Source organism: Pterocles gutturalis, unplaced genomic scaffold, assembly GCF_000699245.1.
Source record: "Pterocles gutturalis isolate BGI_N339 unplaced genomic scaffold, ASM69924v1 scaffold15734, whole genome shotgun sequence".
NCBI classification, from domain to species: Eukaryota; Metazoa; Chordata; class Aves; order Pterocliformes; family Pteroclidae; genus Pterocles; species Pterocles gutturalis.
In genome coordinates, this window is record NW_010136011.1 from 12,589 (window position 1) to 36,942 (window position 24,354).

At 39.7% G+C, this 24,354-nt stretch overlaps 1 protein-coding gene across 1 annotated transcript in view; it reads right to left on the reverse strand.

Moving 5' to 3' along the window:
- LOC104468121 (uncharacterized protein KIAA0556-like) overlaps positions 1-23,647 on the reverse strand; it is a gene marked incomplete at its 3' end in the record, with an annotated part of 35,180 nt that extends 11,533 nt beyond the window's left edge. Inside the window, 11 exon segments of the mRNA XM_010082145.1 lie at positions 3,868-4,008; positions 6,183-6,389; positions 6,799-6,913; positions 7,373-7,482; positions 9,556-9,719; positions 11,803-11,952; positions 13,358-13,610; positions 15,778-15,912; positions 18,234-18,316; positions 22,624-22,793; positions 23,586-23,647. Coding sequence (XP_010080447.1) covers positions 3,868-4,008; positions 6,183-6,389; positions 6,799-6,913; positions 7,373-7,482; positions 9,556-9,719; positions 11,803-11,952; positions 13,358-13,610; positions 15,778-15,912; positions 18,234-18,316; positions 22,624-22,793; positions 23,586-23,647 — 1,590 coding nt within the window.
- Positions 23,648-24,354: the final 707 nt, after the last annotated feature.

A 24,354-nucleotide genomic window follows, 5' to 3' on the forward strand; every position in this document is an offset into this window, starting at 1 on the left:
TTCAAGGAAACTGAGCAGCTTTTCATTAAAGTATTAAGTTTCAGTTTCATCCCTCTTGCTCATCTCCTGGATGTCGGTTCTCCTTGAATACTGATTTCAGTTTTCCTCTGCTCCCAGCCTAAACCAGTTACTCCTTCACCTTCATGTCTCTCCAGTTCTCCACTGGTGCATGCACCCCTTACAGCTTACAGCTCTTAACAGCGTCCATTCTGCTGCTTTCCAAATAACAACATGTATGAGGTGAAAAACATCATACGGACCTACACAGAGGAAAAACACAAGATGCAGGCAGAAGAAGAAAGCAACAGCTGAGGGAGAGGAGTAGGTGTAGGAATGCGAGACACATTCCTGATAGAAGAATATAACCTTCACTAACTTCTCGGAGAACAGCTGTAAACCCAGCTTAATTGGCTATTATGTCATGGCTGCCTGTGTTACTCCTGGAGTATCATAAAGCGCTGTATGTCTGCACTGATGCATTTGCCCATAAAACATGATATTTTTTCCCCTTGAACAAGGAGACTGCTAGATTAATCTAATTGGGGATCAAAACACTTTAATAATTAGATATATCAAAAACTAACTACATGGCTTTGCCTGAAATTATGATGGGGAAGAGAAAGACTATTGGGATGCCCCAGTGATGATGTTTTTTGGATCTCTGTGTGTCTGGACTGTTAATGTCCTCCTAAAATGCTAGAGATATTAGATATTCACAGTTGAATTTGGGGTAACTGCAACATTTCTCCATCATATCCTAGCCTCTACTGCTGTTAGGAATACTCAAGCCTTAGTTCTGTATTTTGAGCAGGGAATAGATAGGAACTGCATGGAAGCACAGAAATATACATATCTATTTTGAAAAGTATTTGTCCAGTTCATCTTTTCAAATTAACATCAGCTAAAAAACAACGTTTTGAAATGAATCCCACTCCACCCACCAGTACTGGAGGAGGACAGGTAGACAGAGAAAACATTACAAAACGAGATGGTGGAGCTTATTCTCCCTGAGACGGCCAAGCACAGAAAAAGGCCAGCCACTTGACAATTGCCGTGCCAGTCAGTGGGAAATGACTTCCCGTTCCCTGATGTTTCGGAATGTCTGGGATAGGTACTGCAGGCTGCAGAAGAGGTGTCCGCACTGTATCCAGATGAACCAGACAAAGCTGCAGACATTTCCAGGACAATGCAGACAGGCTGAACTGACGGCAGCTGATGGCTCAGAAGAACCATCTATTAATGAACAAGTAAAAGAGCTAATGACAATCTCTTGCACCAAAATTCTAAGCAGATTGATGCTCAGGGAGGGAAAGCATGAACAGATCTCTGGGACTCCTAGAACAAACATATGCAGACACAAGACTACGAACTGCTCTTTTTCAGTCCCTCCCACCCCTCTTCTGAGCTTCCAGTCGCTTAGTGATGCGATATGGTGGGAAAGATTGACAGAATGGTTTGTTTCTCTAGTACCCCTGCTTAACTCTCCTCGAGCATAAGGAGCCCGGAGAAATCCCTTCCTCATGAGTAATTCCATCAAGAAGCCACCCTGTAAACAAACACTCAATACTTCATCCAAGGCAGGTTTTTTTTCATCCCTGAAAAGTAATGAGAACAGCACAATGTCTCAGAACAAGCACGTATGTGTGATCAACATCAGAGAGAAAAACATGAAAGGTTTTGTGAAAATAGTTCTATGGTTTCTCTTGATGCTCCTTCCCACCCGGCACCTTCAGCCCTCACGGCGTGCCTGCCGGGACAGCGCTTTCCAGTGAAGCGGCAAGGACAGTATTTCTGGCCATTTCAGTGATATTTGTGCATGAAGGACCAAGCTTAAAATCAGAGGCACTTTTCCACGAATTATACCTGCAGAGAGGACATGAAGGTGCCTCTGCCTGACTTCTCACAGAAGTGTGAAAAAGAAGGAGCAGTAAGTCAAGAACTAGAAGAAAGAAATTCTTCTATAAACCCAACAGTGCTGGAACAAAGCTGCTGCATCCTGACAGACGATGCACTCCAGTGGCAGTCCAGCACTGAAAAAAATGTCCAACTCAAGAGAATGGACAGGAAAATACACGCAGGAGGAACACACATACAGGCAATCGCTTGAAGAAGAAAACAAGACAGCTGGAGAGCAATTAAGACCTTCATGAACTTAAGTATTAATTCTATTCACAGATTTGTGAAGACATACAACAGACATTACATTGGATCTTCTGAAAAGAGTTTTAATAGCATTGGGTTAACAATGCAATTTCAAGGCTGTAGCAAGTATTTACAAAATGTCTGAATACTTCAGGAAAACTTGAAAAGAACTGGCTGCCCTTCCTTACACTTGATCTCTTCTTGCAGACTAAAAATTACCTCCTTCTTCGTAGACCTCATCTGAAGTAAATAAAGGCAAGATGAAGCATTCTCTGAAACCTTCCTTGGAATACAATGAATCAAGGAATCTATGACAATGGTGTAATCTGACTTCTACAGTTTCCTTTAGGCATATTTTTTTCTACTTTCAGACTCAAGTTCCAAAGCTCAAACATGCAAAAGTACTGCTCTGAACTAACTTCTTACCTATTTTTTGAAAAAGTACTTGGCCACCTCTCACTTACATGGTTTTTGAAGGAAAGAAGGTTAGAATTATTACCAAAAACCCACACAGAAATCAGGCTCTGGATTTACATTAGCAGGAAGAAAATTGTTAGCTAATTAAATTTTGGGGTTTTATACTTCTCAGACAAAACTTTCTTATGACATATTATAGAATTAGGCAGAACTGCTTTGTATTACTCTTTCATCTTAAGGATAATGAGACATTTCTTTAGTCAGTGTAGACTGCTGCACTGCCACCAGAATCCATGGGATTACACTACTAATGGATTTTATAGCTTGCCTCGTAGTGGTTTCTTAAAAAAACAGTGCCTTGGAACACAGAAATACATTTATGTATATTTCCTGCATTATATTCAATAGGTTAGCTAACAAATCATACTATTACCGCCAAAAACAGCAGTCCCTTTCACATTCTCTAATGATGATGGAATATTCTGTAGCCGACATTTTAATAGAAAAAGCTATTAAAATTCCAGAAAATAAATATAAATCACCTTATAGTAAATTGGTTTAATCTATCCCTTCCATGGCCATTTCCATATGTATAAATTACCATATGTGCTTATATAAGAACACGTATGAGAGCAAAACCAGAGGGATAAAGCCTCTTATTTATAATCCAGGACAGCAAATCCTCTCTGATCCAGTACCTGGGATTTTTTTCTTAACATTGCAGCATTCGAACAAGAATAATTTCCATGGTGACATTCAAACGCACAAACAAGAGACCATCTGCCATGAGATGTCTCTCTTGTAACACTAGACTATTTATTGTATTATGAACACACAGTTAGTATACTTTTTAATTAAAGTGACAAAACCAAAATCGAGCAACAGTGAGCCTATTTATACTTATACACACAAAAAACTACATATTTAAACATATATTTATTTATATTGTGATAAAACAACTGAAAGTCCTGAATATTAAGATGCACTTACCTTTGTATCTCTATTCCTCACCACAATAAAGGATTAACTGACAGAATATACAAGCTTTTTATTAGGTCTTTAGAGGTTTTTAGTAGTTTTGAAAGGAAATTATAATTGTGCCTATGAAAACGTTAACACTTACATTGCTACCCCTTACAATTAAAACAAAAGCAAATCTCACAGTAGACATGGACCCCTCCTAGTTCCCTATTTTATGAGAGAAAATGGTATCTATTTCTGTTTCATACTTTTGGAAAGAAGATCAAACGGCATTGCCCTAGGCAAGGTAGAGCATACATAAAGAGGGGTTGAGAAAAGAGTACTTACACAGGGAGTTGTTGTGTTGTAATTCCAAATCTTGATCTTGGATATACCAAAGTCACGTGACTGGGTGGGATTGCGGATAACAAAGTAAAGTTGGATGGGCGGATGGAAAGGGCACATCCACAGGAAGCTTTCCTTCGTGATCTAGGAACACACACAAGCAGACTGTCACTAATTCTCCTAAAGCAGGATATTTTAATTAACTCACCACCCCACAGAAAAATACACATCGATTAGAAAAGTTACCATGTAATAAAATCTACTGCGTTAAGAGCAAAATCTTAACCTCATTTCCAACCAGTAAATCCGACTCTCCTGCCTGTAAGACAGCTCACAACAACCTGGCAATCAGATAAAGGTCGTCTGCCGCTGTCCCAGTAAGACATCTGCACGCTCACCGACGACAGGCAGGCTGCCATGCTTTGTAACTGCAGGGGCAGAGCAAGCCCGGGTTATTTTCATCAAAATAATCAGCTTTATGGGCACTAGAAGGGATCACTGAGCACAATGGACACTGTATAATCATTTCATGATTTCTTGAAGTGCTTACACTTCCGTTTTGCCCTCTGAACAGGGGAATCTTAGAGAATTTTATTTCTCTGCCTCTATTTTAATCAGGCTTTGCAGACAACTAATTTCACTTACAGATCTGCTCCTTAGAGCTATATATAGGGCTCTACACTTCAAATTTTCTAAGATCTCACAGAAACTCCCAGAATGAATTTTACAGACAACTGACAATCAAGACATTTTGAAGTACTGAACAATGCCTAATTCTGAACATTGTTCAGAACTGCTACCTCTACCGGTCCAGAAATGGAGGAAAAGGATGTGTGGCACCTCAGAAAGAAGCAAGGAGTACAGAGTTTCAGAATCAAAATGTTGAATGTTAATACACTTGATGTCAAATGTTACCCCATAACAGAGGTGAATGAGGGCACAAAGTAAATATACATGCAGACAGCATTCCAGCGATCTGAGATTAGCAGATAAATTAGCCCCCTTTCTATTTTCAAGGATACACAATACATACAGTCACACAGTAGGTACGTAAAGCCAGCAGTTTTCCATATCCTTTCACTCACATCCAGGCTGGATGAGGCTTTGAGCAACCTGGGCTAGTGGGAGGAGGTCCCTGCCCATGGCAGGGGGGTGGAACTCGATGATCTTTAAGGTCCTTTTGGACCCAAACCATTCTGTGATTCCATGGTTCTGTGATCTTCTAACAGGTAGAAGGCATATCAGAGCCAGGCTGAATATTGTGTCTTTTACTGTGGTTTAGTTACTGAAATCTTCTTATCTCAACCCACGAGTCTCTTTTCCCTTTACCACGTTAATTCCCTCCCCCATTCCCCAGGAGGCAGGAGGGTGTGCGAGTGGCTGGGTGGTGTTTGCTGCCAGCCAGGTCAAACCATGACATAAGCATTTATCTTAAGTTTTTATTCTGTTGAAAATATTAATTGCTTGGAGATTCATTAATTTTTTGTTGGTTTTTTTTTTTCTAATGCACCCAAAAACTTTCCTGTATGATCTGAAACACAAACTGTACACGCCACTTTGACTTCTGAAGGAGTCTGCAGTTCAGTTATCACATATCCACATTCTAAGACCATATTCCCTGTCCAGATTGCATCTTCTCTGATGTAATACTTTTCCAGCATCAGGAGAGGAGATTACAGAGTCACAAATCAAAGGAATATATTAATCAATGAAATCTAAAACCTCATTACTTAAGAATAATGGGATATATAAATATATGAGAAATGCTGAGAATAAAAGGTTTATAATGCTTAATGAATATACTACTACATAATTTATAATCATCTGGAAAGTCTGAGAGTCACTACTAGGACTACTACTACTGTCATCTTCCAGACAGCACTTAAATTATCAGCAGACATTCTGTACAAATGTGAAATTCCCTGTCCTTGAAGTTTTGTGGTCTCATTCTACAGATACTATGATTACATTACAATACTTTAAAAACTGAATGTGTTCTTTCATTCAAGACAATAGCACAGAGTTAATACATAAGGAGGTAGAGTTAAAACTGTCTCCTTCCATTTGCTCAGTTAAGTAAGTCAGACAAATTAATCAAATTCTGTTCTAAAACAAAATTATAACTGAATACCAAAATCTTGGACAGCAAAGCTGGATTTGTTAATAATAAGCAATACTTATATTTTTTTAAATTATAAGATAGTTGTTATACAAGTCAGGTTCAAAATGCAATCATGTTTTTAAACAAAAAAAAACTAGTGACAGAATATTAAGAAATATCATGAGAAATTTTCACATCCAGGACTAAGCTGTCTTACATTTAAGTTCTTATTGACCAAGCAGCACAAATCCCCTGGGCTGTCAGCATTTCGAATGTCCACATCATGAGGAGACACAAATATTTTTTCGTTGTGTAAATCAAAGAATTCCACCTCGCTCAGGCCCACGTTTACTGGATTTCCCCAATTAGAAAGGAGTTCCATAGTCACATAAATGGCATCACGTACTTCCATACTGGTTGTCATCTGGACCAAAATGAAATATGGAACAAAGATAAGTGACAAAAAAAAGTGGAACAAAACAAAGACTGTTAATACTAAAATATTGACGAGTCAGAAGCAAAAAGCTTGCAAACTCAAGACATCCAATTATTCTGGGTTCCACCAATTCCACCCCACATCAACTAGTACATCTATGTAAGAGAAAAGAACTTATCAACCTCTTACAAAGCCTAAGGAGAAAACAGCTCTTTGTTCTCTGTCCGATTCCTTTGTCATTCTGATGAACACAGGAACAGTGATAAATTCTCCTCTCTTCCCCTGCCATAGGTTTATTAGCTGACGTGGGGCAGAATCAGTGGAATACAGATCATCCAATGTACTTTTATTTCAGCAATACTGTGAAGCATCAGTTATGGTGCATATATACACAAACCTTCTCTCTCAACATGGAATCTACTTCAGATTTGTCATCAGGCAGGAATATGTCATGAGCACACGCAGAATGGCTCTCAGGCTCCGAAAAGACTTTCAGAAGTTTCTTCTGTTGTCTGAAACATACATATTCTTTTATGTGTTACTTTCTTGTCATTCTTGTATTTTTAAGAAAAAGTTTTGTTGGTGCAAAGGTGAAGAGATGATAGGACGAGCCCACACACCCCGTGGGAGAATCCCACGTACCCCTACACTGAACGACACCAGTTGCAGCATCCCACCTTGGATACCCAGAGTTTGGTTAAAAGACTGGGCTCCAGTTCTCAGCTGGTTCTGAGGCAGTCTGAGAAAGTAAGACACAGGTAATATAAAGGCAAACAGAGGGAGATGTTGGCAGTTCCCCGATGCACAGAGACTCTCCCCAGGCTGGAACCTTCTCCCTGCTTTGCTCCTACTTGCATGATGTGGCAGGTATCTAAGGATTACCAGGTGTAGTGGTACTGCACCGTAACTGGTGGTATACTGAAAAATATCTCTTCAAAAAAGGCAGCTAGCCTTAAAGGAAACAGATATACCTGCTTCCCAAAGGACACATTTTCTCAACAGCTTTTGCGACTGCAGACCTTGGCTGGCTTTCTTCTGGAGGTTCAGCCGTTGCAGAAACAATAGATGAAACAGAAGATTTCTTCTAAGTAAGAAAAAGATGAACATGTTTCATTCACACTGTTCTTCACACACCTTCACGTCTCAATCTGCATCTCTGGAACAAATAAGAGTTTGGGCCCAGCTCTGGTCTGAGCTAACCTCAGCTAAGCTGTAACCCTGTACTGAGTTAAAGCACAGTCAACAGAATTGGTCTTAATTTGCAATGAAAGAGCTGAGCTTGGAGCTTGATCTTCTCTGTGGAAGAAAAGTAATGTCAAAGCATTCTCTGATGACTATTAAAAAACATCCCGTGTGTGTGTGTGTATACATATATACGTCTCAAATCTCACTGTATACATTTGGCAGGACTTGGACAAAGCTTTGGCACAGGTCTGCCTAGATTTTCTCCTTATCCAAAAAAGGATCATAAGGACTTTTAAAGCCCAAAAAGCTCAGTTTTATTAAAAAAAAAAAAGCGTGAATTATTTTTTTAAATATAGAACTACCAGTTCTATGACTATATGAGAGAAAACAGAGGAAAAGTCCTGCAGTTCTTACAATGTTATGGGCTCTTTCTCTACCTGTACCCACTCTGTATGTATAACCTGCACCCTCTTTTCATTTTTCTTAAAAATGTATTGGTAGCTTCTGTCAGAGACAGAGTACTCAGCACAGTGAACAACTAGTCAGATGAGGAGTGGCAGTCCTTCTGTTCTTAGGTCACTTTCATTTCTATAGTTTTTGAAGATTAAGAGAACTTTAAAATGCTTAGAAGTTAATTACTTTTTTAGTATTAAAAAAATCTGCATTGTTATACATTTAATCTCAAAGGCCAAGTTCCACAATCGCTCAATTCTGTAAGCGAAATTAAATTACTTCTGAAAGATCATTTAGGTCAGCTTTAAGACTGAGAACTCACAGTGTGTTTTTAAAACTCCATCTCAAGTGTAAGGGTAAAATGATGTCTCTTTTATGTATTGTTACATTACTTTTCAATTAAGCTCAACAATATTAAAAATAGTCCTAATGTTAGCAGGAAGATACATTATGTGAGAATCTGTTCTCTCAATCACAAAGCTATAAATACGTCAAAAACAAGAGGAATAAGACTGAAAAGTTGACCTAGATGGTGAAATAATATGTAAAGTACTTACCTATGGTAAAAGAATATTTTGACCTTTGCTCCCAACCAAAACTCCCCAGAAACCTCATGTTGGCTCAGCAATGGCAGTGGATAAATATTCATTATAGCATCAACTCACAACTTCAGGGAGCACCAGCTTAGGTTAAAGCAGTCAGCTGGCTTGGAAACTCTCAGAATTCAAATGAGGAGCTCCAAGAATGTCTATGCATTATCTCTTTTCCTTCCTACAAAAATGAGTCTCCTAAGCACCAAACTGGAAGCAGACTTTGAATCCATGAACACTGTCCATAAGAGATAGTTTTGTAAATTTCATGTTCAAATTTCTTTATGTACTTACTTTCTGTTAGGAGAACTGGAATACTGGTTATGCTCAGAGTTGAGCTCGGATTGTCAACACAAGCTTCCTTATTCTTTAACTTAAAAAGGAATAATGGTCTGACCTGAATCAGAAGGGAATGGATTTTTGTTGATTTCCTTATTTTAGAGGAGTTTTTAATTGCTTTTGAACACAGTTGTGGAAATAAGTGATGTCCACGCATTGGTATGGAAAACCCACACGAGCTCCTCCTCACTCAGAGCTAGCAGTGTACATAACATGCATTAACAGGGAACGGCGCCCATATTCATCAGTCCAGTAGGAAGGTAGGATTTATATGCATGGAAATCCCAAATTATCTTGTTTAAGAAGCTTCCAGCATGAAAATGGCTCAGCTGGGCCTGCAGCTGTGCATCTAACTGTATGGACATACCATGTGAGTGGTCTATCAGTTGCTCAGTGATCCCTGAAATCAAGAGAGAGCTGTGAGATGCTATCCTGAGAAAGCAAATTAAAGAAAACCACCCTATGGAAGAATAATACAAATTCAATTACACTGAAGAGGCATCACCATTCATTCATACACAATCTTAAAGTATAAGAGATTGTAATTCATAGGCGTCTCGCTACTTGACCAAACAGCTTTGCCATACTTTGTGAGGGCTTGTGGAAACTGTCTGCCGCTGCAGATCTCTCTGCAAGACTTCATTTTCAATTTGCATCGCTTTAACCACAGCTGAAACGGAGAGATCAGGATCCTTCTCACACACGCTCTTTCGAGTTGCTGAAAGTGGTCTTTCTGGTCGACTTAATGGTCCTGCCACCAAAAGAAGGAAGGCATATTCATTCGTCTAGACACACAAGTATAGAACATTACAACAGCGTACATTGGAAACATCCAATTCAGTTACTGACACAGGGCTTTGCTACCATCCCAAGCGAGGCTGAATTGCTCCAATTTGTTTTCATTTTAAGATTCCAGGTCACATCTACTCTAGACAATAGCTGAATCAGTATCGTAACAGGAGGAAGACTGACAAATGAGAAACATAATTTTTATGCTTTAAAATTTTTTTTGTACTTGCTTTGTTCCAGTATTTAATGGAAATGCCTTGTTACAGTTCATTGAAAAAGAAGTATACATAATTTCCCCACACCAGAATCTTTTTCAGTGTTACTGGGGCGTTCAGCTATTTTGGAGAAATCCCCAGAGTCTTCTAGCAAAACAAGGAGACTCAGGAGATGCTACTTGCAAGGCAAAATGAAAACCTTATAACTTAAGTAGTCATCAAAATGCCCATACACATCCCAATCTTTCCAAACATCATGGAGAAATAAAAAAGTCACAGCCTATAAATGGGTTTAAAAGAAAGGAAATAAAATTTAACAATAGAGGATCTGAGATTGGGCTGAAAGAGAAGCACAGTGGTTGTATTCAAGGACTTCAAAAGTCAAGGGAAGAAAAGAGACCAAAGTTGTACAGCCATTAAGATCAAGTGAAAATATTGAAGAACAGGCTGATATGCAAGTGTGCTCATAACACTGCGGTGGGGTTTACTAAGCAGGAAAGTAAAATGGCAGTGGGTGCTAGGAACATGAAGTCTACCTTGAAAAGACAGGAGGTTAAAACCAAACTGAGATTCGGGTGCATTCACACTCTTTAAGCCCTATGCCATCTACACTCATAAAAACTTTCACCAAGCATTAGTCATCTCTGGAAATATAGGGACACAATAAGGTCCTTTTTATTTTTCTGTACTATACCATCCCCCTGAAATGAAATTAATTTAATGATTTAAAGTGATAGTTGGACAGAAACAGGTCTAACAAGCACTATTATAACCTGAGAAAATGCTCCACGCGTCTCTGGAAAACGGTCAAAGCAAGCATCTGCTCACACAGATGGTGGGTGAGGGTCTCAGGAGCTACAAAGAAGATTTATTCTGAAGCCAAAACCAATTAGCTTCTTTTCCTCAATTTGGTTTTCTGCCAATTAACAAACTAATATTTTGACTTTTCAAAACCATTACCTTTATTGCTTTCTTGGGACACATCTGGATTTTGCTTTTTTGAAGAATGCCTTAACCGCAGAGTACAGGAAGTCTGAAAACTTTATCTCAGACTTTTCAAAACTCAGGTTCATCAGACTTGTACAATTAAGGACTTTGCTGAAATAACAACTGCAGCCATGACCTCAGCTCCTTGTTTTGGGGTTTGGTTTTTTTTTTTATTTTTAGCCCAGGTAAAGACCACATCTCAGCAGCAGACTTCTAGACTAAGCAGCAGTGCCTTCAAAATTGTGTTCTCCAGTGCAGGAAAAACATTTTCCAGTATGGTACTAGATACCAGCACAGCTACCCAGCACTGGAGACTGATCTGCAGTGTTCAAGGTGTCATTCAAGCACAATCCCAAGCAGCAACAGAACTATTTTTGCTGTGGAAAACTATGCCTTTATTGCTATAAATGCATTGCGTTAAAATCTTCCACCAAAGTGTCAGTTGTTGATTTTGAGAAGACACACTTCTGTTAATCCCATAGGGAACAGATCTCCATGAGGAAATTGGAAAAAAAAGAGCAAGCACAAGGACTGAAAGGGAGAGGAAAAAGTCTTATGTTGTGGAAACAAAAAGACAAGGAAGGAAGTAAAGATGCAGCAGCAGACTAAAGTGTACAGGCTCTGGATTTGCTCTCAATTTTACTTAAGTCAAAACACTCAAGGTGGTAAAAACAACAACAACAAAAAAAACCCAAAAATCTCACAACAAAAAAACCCCACAAAACAGAGGGCCATCTAAGAAAAATCACACAACAACAGATCTGTGCTGAAATTACATCTGAGCCAGAGGGGAAAAAAGCAAGAAAATTCTCCTTATTTACATTATATATTCTTATTTCTTACTAGAACAAATTCTTTCATGTCTTTCCTGCTGCGAGAACTCATCAGAGAGGGGCTGAGTGATTTTATCTTTTACCACGACTGGTCTGACAGGAATGTACATTTCAGCATTGTCTTTTCTTTTCGCTGAAAGGACTCGTGGTGGCTTCACTTCTGCAAGATAATAAGGGGACAGAAATAATTAACTTCAGAGATATTTAGCAGCAGCCAGCCAGGGAACACTTACAGGATCTTAACTGTTACAATTTTGCCACTTTAATTATGCTGGCATAGTTAAAGTGATAACCTCCATCCTCCCTCCCTTTCATTGACACTGCTCTGTTGATGTAGAAGTACATACGCATGGCTTGCACTGGCTTAGTGAAACAAAATAAAATATATCACTATAAGGTACCAATGTATCTCATCTGTATGAGATATCTACCTGCATTACTGTCAAGAAAAGCAAAAGTCCTGAATCCATAGTTATACCAAAACCAAATTCTTAAAATACAGACTAACATGTTTTCCTATTTAGAAGTTTCAAAGGGGGAAAGGGTTGCCAACTGTATTTCATAATAGTATTTCTTCAGGTTTTTTTATTTGAGAATTGTTAATGCCTCCATATTTTGCATCACAGTTTTGAAACTTCTCTCTGGGAAGAAAATCGTGTTCTGTCCCAAGGATCTTGTTCTCACTGCGGCTCCATCACTTGTTCCTACCTCTTCTTCTGCCACCTCTCCCCACTCACACTCCACTCACCTCTGTGATAATGAAAGGAACACTCCTGTATTCAATTTGTTCAAAGATTGTTCCTCTATATTAAGGAATTAACTATGGATAAGGGAAAGAAAAAAAAAGAAAAGAAAAGAAAAGAAAAAAACCCCAAAACAAAAAACAAAACCAGTGAACATACCTGAAATGAGTGGGGAGGGAATTTTGAGAAATACTGAATGTGGGTCAAGGTCTGGTTTCTGCCTGAACTCTCTACCTTTAACAAGCTAGACATCTTGGAGACATAGTGACTGGTTTTGGGTTTGGACATTGAGGTCTCCAAAGGAAAAGACCTGACAAAAAGAAGTGGTTCATAGCTAGACAGATTTGTTCTCTTGAATTAATACACCTTTCATCAGGGATGAACAGCACACGCTATGACGCCCAGTACCAGCATCCAGGATGTGAAATGGAGGAAGTTGAGACTGGGAAGATTTGGTTGCCTGGATTACTGCAAAACCAGTTCAAAAATATATTAAAAAAATAATAATCTCTCAAAAAATCTTATAGACAGTCTGAGACAATCTTAGTTCAAGTGCCTAGGCCTGGTGACGCAAGTGGGTTAACCAGGGCTTTATCTTTGTCTTTGCAAAAAATTTCTTAATGTAGTAGTAAGAGGATGCAAGTCCCCCAAATCAGGAGATTAAAACAACAGGTTTGCTGAAGAGCATGAAAACTCATGAGAGTATGGAGTAACCCTTACTGATTAACTAGCAGCAACTCCCTTAAAAGGAACACTCTCAAAGAGTTGTTGTTATTATTATTATTGTAGTTCTGTAGTGGTGTACAATAAACAGAGACTTACTGCTTTGGTCCTGGTTGAACTCCAGCACAGTGGGGACACCAGAACCAAGGCCAGAGCATCTCCCAGCATCCTGATGTTCCGAAGCTTCTTTCTGAGGTGACTGCAGCTGGAGGCCTCCAAAGCTTGTAATTGTTTCCTCAGTGGGAGATGGTTCTGAACACACATCCTCTTCAACAGACTCGTAATCATCACTAAGACATTCTTCATCCATTCTTTTCTCTTCTATACCGAGTTTCAAGCTTCTTCTCAATTTCTGGTACAATTCAAACAGATTTATCAGAAAAGCTCAAATATGGAATTTAAGATAAACCAATGGGGCTCCTCTTCCTCCCCTAGGAGGAAGAAAAATCTTCTCATGACCTCAGAGCCATGACGCAGCTAAGACTATTCACATTCCTATGTCATGCCTTCACTCCTCCGATGAGGGTGTGTAAAGAAAAATCATCCTACAACTCCTTTGTTCCTTCTCATCAGGAAAATTCTGTAGGCCAAGGAATTTTTATGTGCAAAAACAATTTTTTGGAATAAGTTAAAAACAGGAGGTAAGACAGGGCAAGGGCATGTATTTTTCCAGTCTCACGCACTCCTTTGCTCCTTCTCATCAGAATCCTCGCAGGAAAATTCTGTAGGCCAAGGAATTTTTATGTGCAAAAACAATTTTTTGGAATAAGTTAAAAACAGGAGGTAAGACAGGGCAAGGGCATGTATTTTTCCAGTCTCACGCAGTTAGACTACCGTATCTTTTGCCTTGCTATTTGAAGGCTAGCTGCAATCCAGATTTTCCAAATGCCTTCACAAGACTGCAAAGCTGATGTAATAGCAACTTCTTTATAAGTAATTGGATAGATAATAGTCCTGTCTTGTACCCATCTGTACTTCAAGAAACAGTAGAAAAGGCTTGTGGTCTAATGGACTAAGCTTCCAGTTTGCACAGACTTTTTAAATTGGATACACTGTAACAGGACTTTATGAAAAAATTAATCTATTTTGAAGTTTACTATTAAAAAAACTTCCCTGCCTCTCTCAGCATATGTCACAAACAGCACAGATGGGTTTATGAATGTAAAAGGAAAAAAACACACATATCTTAAATGTGGTTTTTTTTCCTGCTTTCTTGGTATTAGCGTTTTGAGATAAGCATAGGTAAGCAAACTCTGCAAGTAAAACGAAAACACGAAGCTATCTTAGGTACAAATGAACCATGACAGTGTACATTCAGGTCACAACGAAAGCTTCTGGCTGCTCTTCTGCTACAGATTACACTGACCAGAAAATCCATGCTGACACAAACATACTGCAAAGAGCCGGAAAACTTAGGTTCAAAAGAGTATCTATAAGCAACCTGAGGATCGATACTGAGCATGTCTTTATGACAGTTAAGACTAACATTTCTAGGGATTTGACAGGGGATTGTACAGGCTTTCTCTCAGTTTGAAACCTCATAACATCTGCATTGTAACAAGACATCCAAGAAAACACATTATAGCTTCAAGAAAACCAAAAGTATTTCTATCTGGGATACAAAGAAAAGTGGGGTTTTAGTTTAAAATTAGTAGCTTACTACTTACACATAAATGATTATAAATACCCATCACAGTAAACAAGTGACTGGTTGGTAGAGAAAGAAAAAATCATAAGCTCAAAAGTAAGATAGGAAAGGTAGAAAGACGCAAGCTAGGAGATTATCCCTGGGAAGCTTGTCTGATGTCAGGGGTAAGATCTGCAGACAGTTTCATATACAGATGCTACTTCACTACCCAGAAAAGCTTTATTGATGTCATTAATCGGTTAGGCAGAAAAACATTCATAAATTTTTATTCCTTCATTAATTTTTTTTAAGGACAGGACATTTGTGAAGTGCATTAGAACAAACTGCAATTAGCAGCTAACTGGGAGGCTGACCTGTCGAACACTGGAGTCAATACAACAACAACCCTGAGGGAAAGCAACTGCATTGACTGTAATACTTTACAAACTTTACCCTGACTTCTGTTATGTAAAACAATAACACACAACAATTTAAACACAAATATTCAAAAACTAAGCTAAACTTAGAAAAAGTTGTTATTTAAGCCTTCGCTAACCTGACAGCCAAGAGTGACATTCCTGTGGCCAACCATTAAATGCACTGAAAGGGTCTCCTTGCACAAAATACCTTGCTGCTATCCAAGAGAGACAATATTCTACCTCTTTAAACTAGGACTGAACATATTATTGCATTGTTGACTGAGATTATATTTTCGAAGTAGTTTTTTTTTTCATTTTCTCCTTCTTTATGTCACATCTCATCAATGACAAATCATCTAGTGAAAGAAACCCAATGTACTGGGTTTGTGCGCTCTAGTCAAGACCGACACCTCGTCCCATTCCCACTTCCATTGACAGTACCACAAACAATAGAAGGCAACTGCCAATTGTACCTGGGAGTGCCGGAGAGGATCATCACCATTTGTCTCCACGCTCAAGCTTTCATAAGGTTCAAAATCCTCAGAGTACTTAAGAGGAGGTTTAATGCAGAGTTTAGCCCCCCTTTCTGTTTTAATCTCCACACTTTTCTGTTGAGAGAAGCATTCAAAGAAATTAGACATCTTTTGTGTTATCAGCAGCACAAAAAGAATCATCATCACATTTTATGTAACAATATCTAGACCAAGCAGCGCTTCTCGCCTCTGTTCCACAGAAGGTTTCTGTCCTCCCTGAGCTCACCTTTGGGCCCCTGCATTATGGTTTAACTGCCCCAGTCAAGCTCCCCACCTGCTGTTCCATCTGAACAGAAGAAAAAAAAAATTACCGTGAGGGTGATCAAACACTGGAAGAGTGGAGAGGTCATGGAGTCTCCATCTGTAGAGTATTCAAAACCTGACTGGACATGGTCCTGGGCAGCCTGCTCTAGCTGACCCTGCTTGAGCACAGGGACTGGACTAGACGATCTCGAGTTCCCTTCCAACCACAATAATTCTGTGGTTCTGTAGCGTCTATGTACGAAAAGGACTGCTTGAGGTAACTGTGGTTGTTTGAAGATGGATTACTCTTGTGTAAAATATAATGAGGGGGAAAATGTTATGCCATAAGCATTCCAGCACAAAGACTTATTTGCCTTTGTGAATGTCAGACATGGCTGTGTAAGTGGTTCAAATTAATTTGTTTTACTTCATAATTAGGATGCAATCAAAGTATGCACACTGTCAGTTACTCAAGCATGGCTAAAGAAGGGTAGAAGGTTTGAGAAACTCATCCTTCCACACCACGGAATTTCAGTACTCATAAGATGACAGAAAGTAGGAAGTGCATATCCCTCTCTCAAGGAACAAAGTTCTCTGCAAGCAATTTTTTTCCCCACTTTTGAACTCTGGTGCAGACATATCCAATAGGGTGAAGCCTCATAAGTGAACAGTGGGAAGAAGACAGTTTCATTGAAAGCAATGGTATCCAAAAGGCTGTGCAATGATATTAAACTTAGCTACCTGGTGCTCAGACACCCCTCTACCATCTTGTAAGTGCCAGGAGCAGGGATGTCCCAGAAAGAATATCCTATGGCAACCTGGCTTTTGACAGAATATGTTCTTTCAGTAAGTCTATCCTCCCACCTCATAGCATACCTTAGCATTGCCTAAGTTTGACAGTTCTGAACACGAACTGCTAGGTCCTCTAGCTATCCAACAAACCCACAGGGAAAACTACTGGGAAAGTAAACTGCTGTCTGGCACAACCTGCATCTTACTCAGTGGTTGCACATTTCCCTAGCTAAATAACTCCAGTTGCTCATTAAGATACTATAACTCTGTTATCCAACTGGATAAAGACTTAAGGTATCATTCTAAGCTAGTCTTAAGTAGTAGCTAGGTTTTAGTACAGCTACATAGATTTGGTTAACTTCCCAACCCAGTCAGAGGAGGCACCTCCTTCCTCACTTGGCTGTTGTGATTAGAATGACGTAGGTTATGACTAGCCACACATTTGGCAAATTTGGCAAACAAGTTCTGACAGGCCAGTATGTAAGCAGTGATCTTCTACCAAGAGAAACAGCAGCAGAAAAAATGGATTCAACTAAGCCATAAGGGTGATAAATGAAGCAATGCAGCCTTAAAACAATAGCAATATTTGCTGAAAGAAAACCTGCAAGACAGGAACACTTGATCCGCAGTGACACAGGCCCCCGATCCCCAGTCACTCAAGCACGGACTGGACATCCAGCCAGGGCAATTGCTAATCAAGTAGGGTAATTATTTGGGTGACATGTCTCAGCTGTTCAGAATTCACAATTTTTCTGTGAATTAGGTCATACTCCTTGAAAGATTGTCAGATCCTTCTTTAGACCAAAGGAAAGAAAGACCATTGAGGTTTCTCCAGTGAACCAACCACCATGTAGCTAATAGCTCCACATTTCTTATAGGCAGGGGACTTTTATGGTCTATATGCATTTTCTTCTCTTCTGATCTACACGAATCTGTCACAAATTACAACTCAAGCTATGTAAATTACACCTCTGTGTCCCTTAATACTATTGCAGGGTGGGGAACAGCAGTGACAGGCAGGGCTGTATCTCCAAAATTAGATTCTCCATCCTTTGCACCAGATAAGCTCTCTAGGCTTGCCATCTGAGATGTCAAGCAACAGCTCTTCTGCTGGAGAACAGATTGACCCAACCATATCAAGGCTACAAAAGTTTCTGTGACGCATGTCACTGAAACCAGACCCTTTCCATGAGGTTTGCCTCTTCAGGCTTCAAAGCAGACACAAAACTGGCACAAACCAAGACTCAGATTCCACAAGAGTCCCAGCTGCCCCCTATCTACTAGTTGCAACCTATGTCCCCTAAAATTATTCACAATCTAAGAATTAGTTCAAAGATGCATTCTTTCAAACTGTTTCTTACCTGAAGCCAACCTCTGCGTTGTATTTTGCCTGGTGCAGACTGTGTGCTGTGTTCTCGCAACATGTGCTCTTCTAGCCAAGCTGCTTTTTCAGAACACAGAGACAAGAATTAGAAGCCAGAAAACAGAAATACAGTATTTAATAATATATACCTTAGTTGGCACCCTTTTTTTTTTTTTTTTTTTCTCACAGATGAGGACAGAAGAGTAAGTCTTTGCCAAGTGAATGGTATCAACAACTGAACAGGCATTCCACTTCAGGCACTGGCTAGCTGTGTATCAGTAGCAGCAGTTTTGAACCTCTCTGGGGACAGTCATCACCATGTGTATTCGAGAGAATAAATTGTTTAAAGATACATCAGCTTAACAGCGAGTGAAGCCCCACATTCATTGATACGAAAATATGGAAATACATTCTAGAACAGGGGTGCCCATCACTCTGACTCCTATCTGCGCACAAAGTAAGCTGGCTTAGGGAGCGAACTGAGTCCAGAACCCGTACTACCGAATGCAGACTCTGATAGACAGGGTCCCAGTGAACACCAGGTGACATGCTGGGTTTACAAAGGAATTGTGTGCATTTTCTCTCAAACTAAGGAAACATAAGGCATTGGCAGATTAAACAGAATGTATTAGGTATTTAACATACCATGCAGAGAAGGATTATTCATGTACAAGTCATAAATGAAGGACAAACAACCATTTTCCTTCATTTCTAGAAGCAAGGAAGAGTTGGTTCCAGAACTTCTGCAAAAATTCTGTGTATGGCCAAGGAGAACTGAGGGTTCCTGTGCTGAAGATCGTCCCAACTAAGAGTGAAACAATGGATTTTTGAGAAGATGCTTTGATTGAGACAGAGACAAAGATCTTGCAGGTCACATCAGCATCCTCAACAGAGCAAGGACATCACCAGCACTCCCAATAGCATCCTAAATAAAGGCATCTCATTTCCTATATCCAAGACAGATTTACAGCCTCCATTTCTTCTCAGTGGAGAAAAATAGCTGATGCAAAACCTTTTTTCTTTAAGCCATAATTTAACGGCCACCCTAAGCCAGCAGAAACTGGCACTACCAATAAAAGAAGCAGTTGTCCTACAAAGGTCATAGAACCACAGAAAGATTTACTTTGGAAGGAACCTCTGGAGGTCACCTAGCCCAACTTTCCATTCAAAGCAGGGCTTGCTTCAACATAAGATCACATTTCTCTTTACAACACTCTTCTTGGGGTTGGACAACCCAACATGTACCTCTGTAGGGAACTGTGCAGAGAATTCAAATGGGCAAGTTTTAACTGAGCAAAAACCACAACAGAAAGACTACTTTTCACTGTAGACACTTGTGCAATCTGGTTCACCGTGAGACTGCACCAATGCTGGTAGAAGCAGATAGGAGAGAAGAGGCACAGGGCAGGACCACTCTTGAGGGACCAGTGTGTGCTTAGATCAAGTTCGAGTGATCATAAAATTGCAGAGCTAGATGATGTTCTATTGGTTCAGCACAAAGCATCTGTCTCTTAGGCCTGAAAAAGGACTAAGAACAGAGGGGAAAGGGAATGAACTGCTCCAAGGAAGAAGAACAGCCCTTCCAACCAGAGCTCCTGCTGCTCCATGAGGCTCCTCCTAAGTAACTCCAGAAACACTTTGCAGCCGTTAGCATTGGTGCTGATTGCTATGGGGCTCCTCTGGCACTAAGGGGGAACTGTCCTGAGATCACAGCCCTAGAAGCGTGGTCTGATTTGGTCACTGCTTTGGGACAGAAGTGGAGGCACCTTTCATTTTCACTTCCTAAGCAACGCATCTCTTCGAAGCAACGGCCCAGAAGGCCACTCATGTATGCTACATGTGTATGTAGGAAAAGGGGACAGAGTAGGACTCATGCTACCACTGCTGAGTATTCAATTCTCAGAAATGTTTGAGTATTTTATGATGGATTCATCACAATGAACAAGAACACCCTTCTCATGGGATGGAGGGGATGTGAATACCAACCTTTACCTCTTTCAGCACACGAAACAGGTCCACTGGTGTCATTTGGCTGGAGACGTGAACTGACAGTGCCTAACCCAGTAGCCAAGAAGTGAGTAGTACATCATCAAAATATTAGTCATAATCAAAGGAGACCCCATGCTACTCTTAAGCCACGTCTTTGCGACCACACCAACATTCACTGGAAGTACGTAACACGGTTGTGAAACTGTCTGGGTTACACCCCCAAAGAAATGACAGTATACCTAGAGACCAGCTTCACTACCTTGTAAGTCCATCATTTACTTTAATTCATTTACCAAGCCTAGGCATAAAAAGTTTATCAATGACTATTATCATGAATTACTCCTAGGGAACAGAGACAAATAAAATAGTCCAGACAAACAGATTTATGGTGACACTCTCAGGAACCACAGAGAGGGATTTGTGCCCATTCTGTATTATTAAGTACCACACATCCCTTATTTTTCAGTGAAGACTAATCCTATAGATGGATGCTTTAGAAGTAATAAATGATGCAATAACTCCCATGGGAGATGGATAGGGAAGAAAATTCAGTGCTGTATCTCAGCTAGAAATCATTTCTGTAAGTAAAATCATATTCAATCATTGAGAGGAAATGCCTAGAAGTGAACCAGACCACAAAACTGCTAAGGTACTACCCCCAGGCAAGAGGCTTATACAGATCACCAATGATTCCCACTCCGGATTCTAGTGGTAAAATTAAACGGAAGGAGAAAAATGACACGTTGATGATTCAGTTGATATCTCTCACTGCAGCTACGTGTGTTTAAAATAACATTAGACAGCTAAGACACAGGAAAACAGTTCTCTTCTGCAGAGACAATGCTGCTGTCTCTCTTCAGTTGATGGAGTCAAGGAGAGGAACAGAGACTGCCTCTGAAGTCTTTAAAGGTCCCCAAGACAAGCTGAAGCATTCTGCCTTAACTGAATCAAATGGCATTAAGCGACCATAAAAATAAACAGCTTTGGTTGGTTCAGTTTAGAGATAACAGTGGCACAGCGGAACTTTAAGAAGAAACATCTCTTGACAGAGTTCTACTACAGCTGCTGCCACAATATCCCTGCACAATTCTTGGACCAAAAAGTCAAAGACAACATTTTACATCCTCTTTAGCTACCTAAAGGTACCTCACCCCATGTGACAGAGCACACAATTCCCTTTGTTTTCCGATATCCAAGCTTATGAACTTTTTTTGCATCATTACACACAAGTTTTTACTTTCATACAGAACAGTGAAACTGGGTGACCAGCTGATGCCTCATCACCATCCCATACAACCTGCCAGAAATTATATAGCAGACAGCTAAGCCCAAACACACTTAAACTTGAAAATAAATAGTACGTAGCCAGCGCAGCAGGAAAACAAGGAAAAAAAGATATCGAGGTTAGTTAGCATCATGGTTAGAACAGCTAGTGAAAGAAAAGTTAGTTTCCAGTATTGTTGAGATTAATAAGCTTTTAATCATAATAAATTATCATATTAAGTAACCTCTTAAACTCTTTGTCTTCATTTTCAGGTGAAAATAAAGCTCAAGCAGACACTATACAGCAATGGATTAAAAAATACACTCTAAGACAGGTTGTAGCGAGCGTGAGGATAAAAAACGAAGGTGGGTAAATTGCTTTACACAGGGATTTAGTGAAATTGACTGCATTTTCATTATGCTAAACAGATTAGAAAACCAGTAAGCTCACACTTTATACCTTCATACATGCAAAATTATTCCTGTTCCTACATTGCTCTCTATGATAGACAGGACTTAAATTAGAAACAAAATAACCATTTTTAAATAAAGCCAGCTAATCACTGGCGAACATGGTAGATAAAATATTCAAATATTTAAATAAAGATTAGCTATCTTTTTAAGACAACTATTATAGCTTAAACATAATTTGTGAGCTTAATACAACTATTACTGGATATAGTTTGATTATAGGCTATGTACTCAAATGTCACTTGCCTACAAGACACCAGACTCAGACAACATGGAAGTCCATCAGATTTTAAAGCCTATTAACGGTGTTACGTACCAGACAAGGTAACACTGTTATTTTACCCTGATAATTTATACGCATTTCTGATCTTCTAGTTTTAGTTATGACTGTTTAACAAATGGAGAGGTGGGGTAGTTAAGCTCTGGAATTAGTCAGGGATTAACTTTGAAATCAATAGGCTGTTGCAAAGACTGCTCCTTACATACAACCAGCTTAAGTGCTCTCACAAAAGAGTCCCCCGGAATTTCATTCCACCAAGCTCAAATGCTGGTGTCTCTTTATCACAGCCCGACCAACAACCTCATCAACGGAACTACAGCTCTGATGACTAAAAGTTTAAAATAGTTCTAGACTGCAGTCTCTGTAAAACTCTCATGTAACTCACCACTTGTCCTGCTGGTCTTTGTCTCATTTTTAAGGCAGCCATGTGATCTGATTTTTCTGCGGTGATTTCTCAGCTCTGAATTAGCTCCATTCAGATACAGAGAAAATCCTTGTTCTAACTGCTCCAGTTTGATTTGTATAGGATCCTTTCTTTTTAAACGCCCCAGTAGCCTGAAGTAAAAAGGATAATAATTCATCCTTACCCAGTGCCATATACAGATGGTCAGATTAGCAATCAATACAGAAACATGATGTCACAAAGCTGAAAAATATGTTCATCGTTCAAGTAACAATTTCAGAATATAGTTTCCAGGACCTGCTTCTGTTCTGTGGTGCTTGTATGAGCACCCACACACTGTGACATATGAAGTTTGACCAAGCCTCTCCCTTCTAAGATTTTTTCCCATGTTGTTTCTCATTTCACATTGATTTTTTTCATTTGGTATTTAGCACTTATTTGAAAGATACTGAAGTTTACAAAAGCAACTTGGATATCCTTATCTCCCACCTTAGCAGAACCTGACTTTGCACATGTAACTTTAGCAACTTTTGCACACAATTTTCTGTATGTCTGACAACATACAAACTTTGCCTCATAACGACACCCTCACACCGTGCGAGCTGCCCATTGCTTCCAAATCTAGACCCTCTTACTCTGTAAACAAAAATCTTCCCTATAAGCCATGGAAACAATAACTATTTTCTTAATAAATTGATGTATATTTTAAAGTATGCTGAAGAAATATGCTGATCTCCTCTAGAAATAAGAACTTAGATATACTTAGCAAACACAGGGAAGAGAATCACCTGAATGCTTTAAGGCAAAGCAAGTCAGACTTTGCATCACAAGTTTAAAAACCAAGTTTTTAAACCAATATTCACAACTGCTGATATTAGATAAGCTATCAGCTAGTACACAACAGATATTACATACTCAATGGTGGTAACAATTCTGCATCTTACCGGTTTCTCTGCTGAAGGGATACTAAGTACTCATCATGTTTTTCATCAAAGTCAGTCACCATGTCCTTAATATAAAGCTGAAATGAGAATAAAATTGTCACACTGAAGTATAGAACTGATTTATTACAGAGTGTTACTGATTTTGCACACTTAGTAGACAAGAATGTTATAAACTGAAAGAAGTTCCTCCTTCAACAAAGCAGAAAACTGGCAGTGAGGTAAATAAAGTTCCCAAAGAACAGAGGAAAAGTTACGTGTTTACTTATTATGTTCTGAAAGAACCCTTCACAATCTACTTTAGGGCCTAAAAACACTGAAAAAGGAAGGTATATGCTATAGTGAGTTTATCATTCAAGAGCTGACCAGAAGGTCAGTTCTGGGGCCCAAGCTGAAGGGCCATGCCCAAAGCCCAGCAGTAGGACGATTTTCCTGGGTTGCTGCTGCTCAGGAGGTCGGTTGGTTCTAGGACCTATCCACTGCGGGGGCTGTTCACACTGAAAGTGTTTCGGTAAAGATCGTACCCTGCTGCCTTTCGGGAAATATGAACTTTTCCAGCAGTCCCCACCAGGTATCCCAGAGTTGCTGCTGCTGCAAGTTGTGCTAGGGTGCCCTCCTGCACACTCAGAACCTTACACTTGCCACCAAAACATTTGATTTCGTTCTGTGACGAAAAACCAAACCCCACCTCTTGCCTCTTACCGGCTGCAGAGCTCTCTCTGACTATAACACGGCCCCTTCCCGCGCCCCGCTGAGGTAACGAGAGACAGCG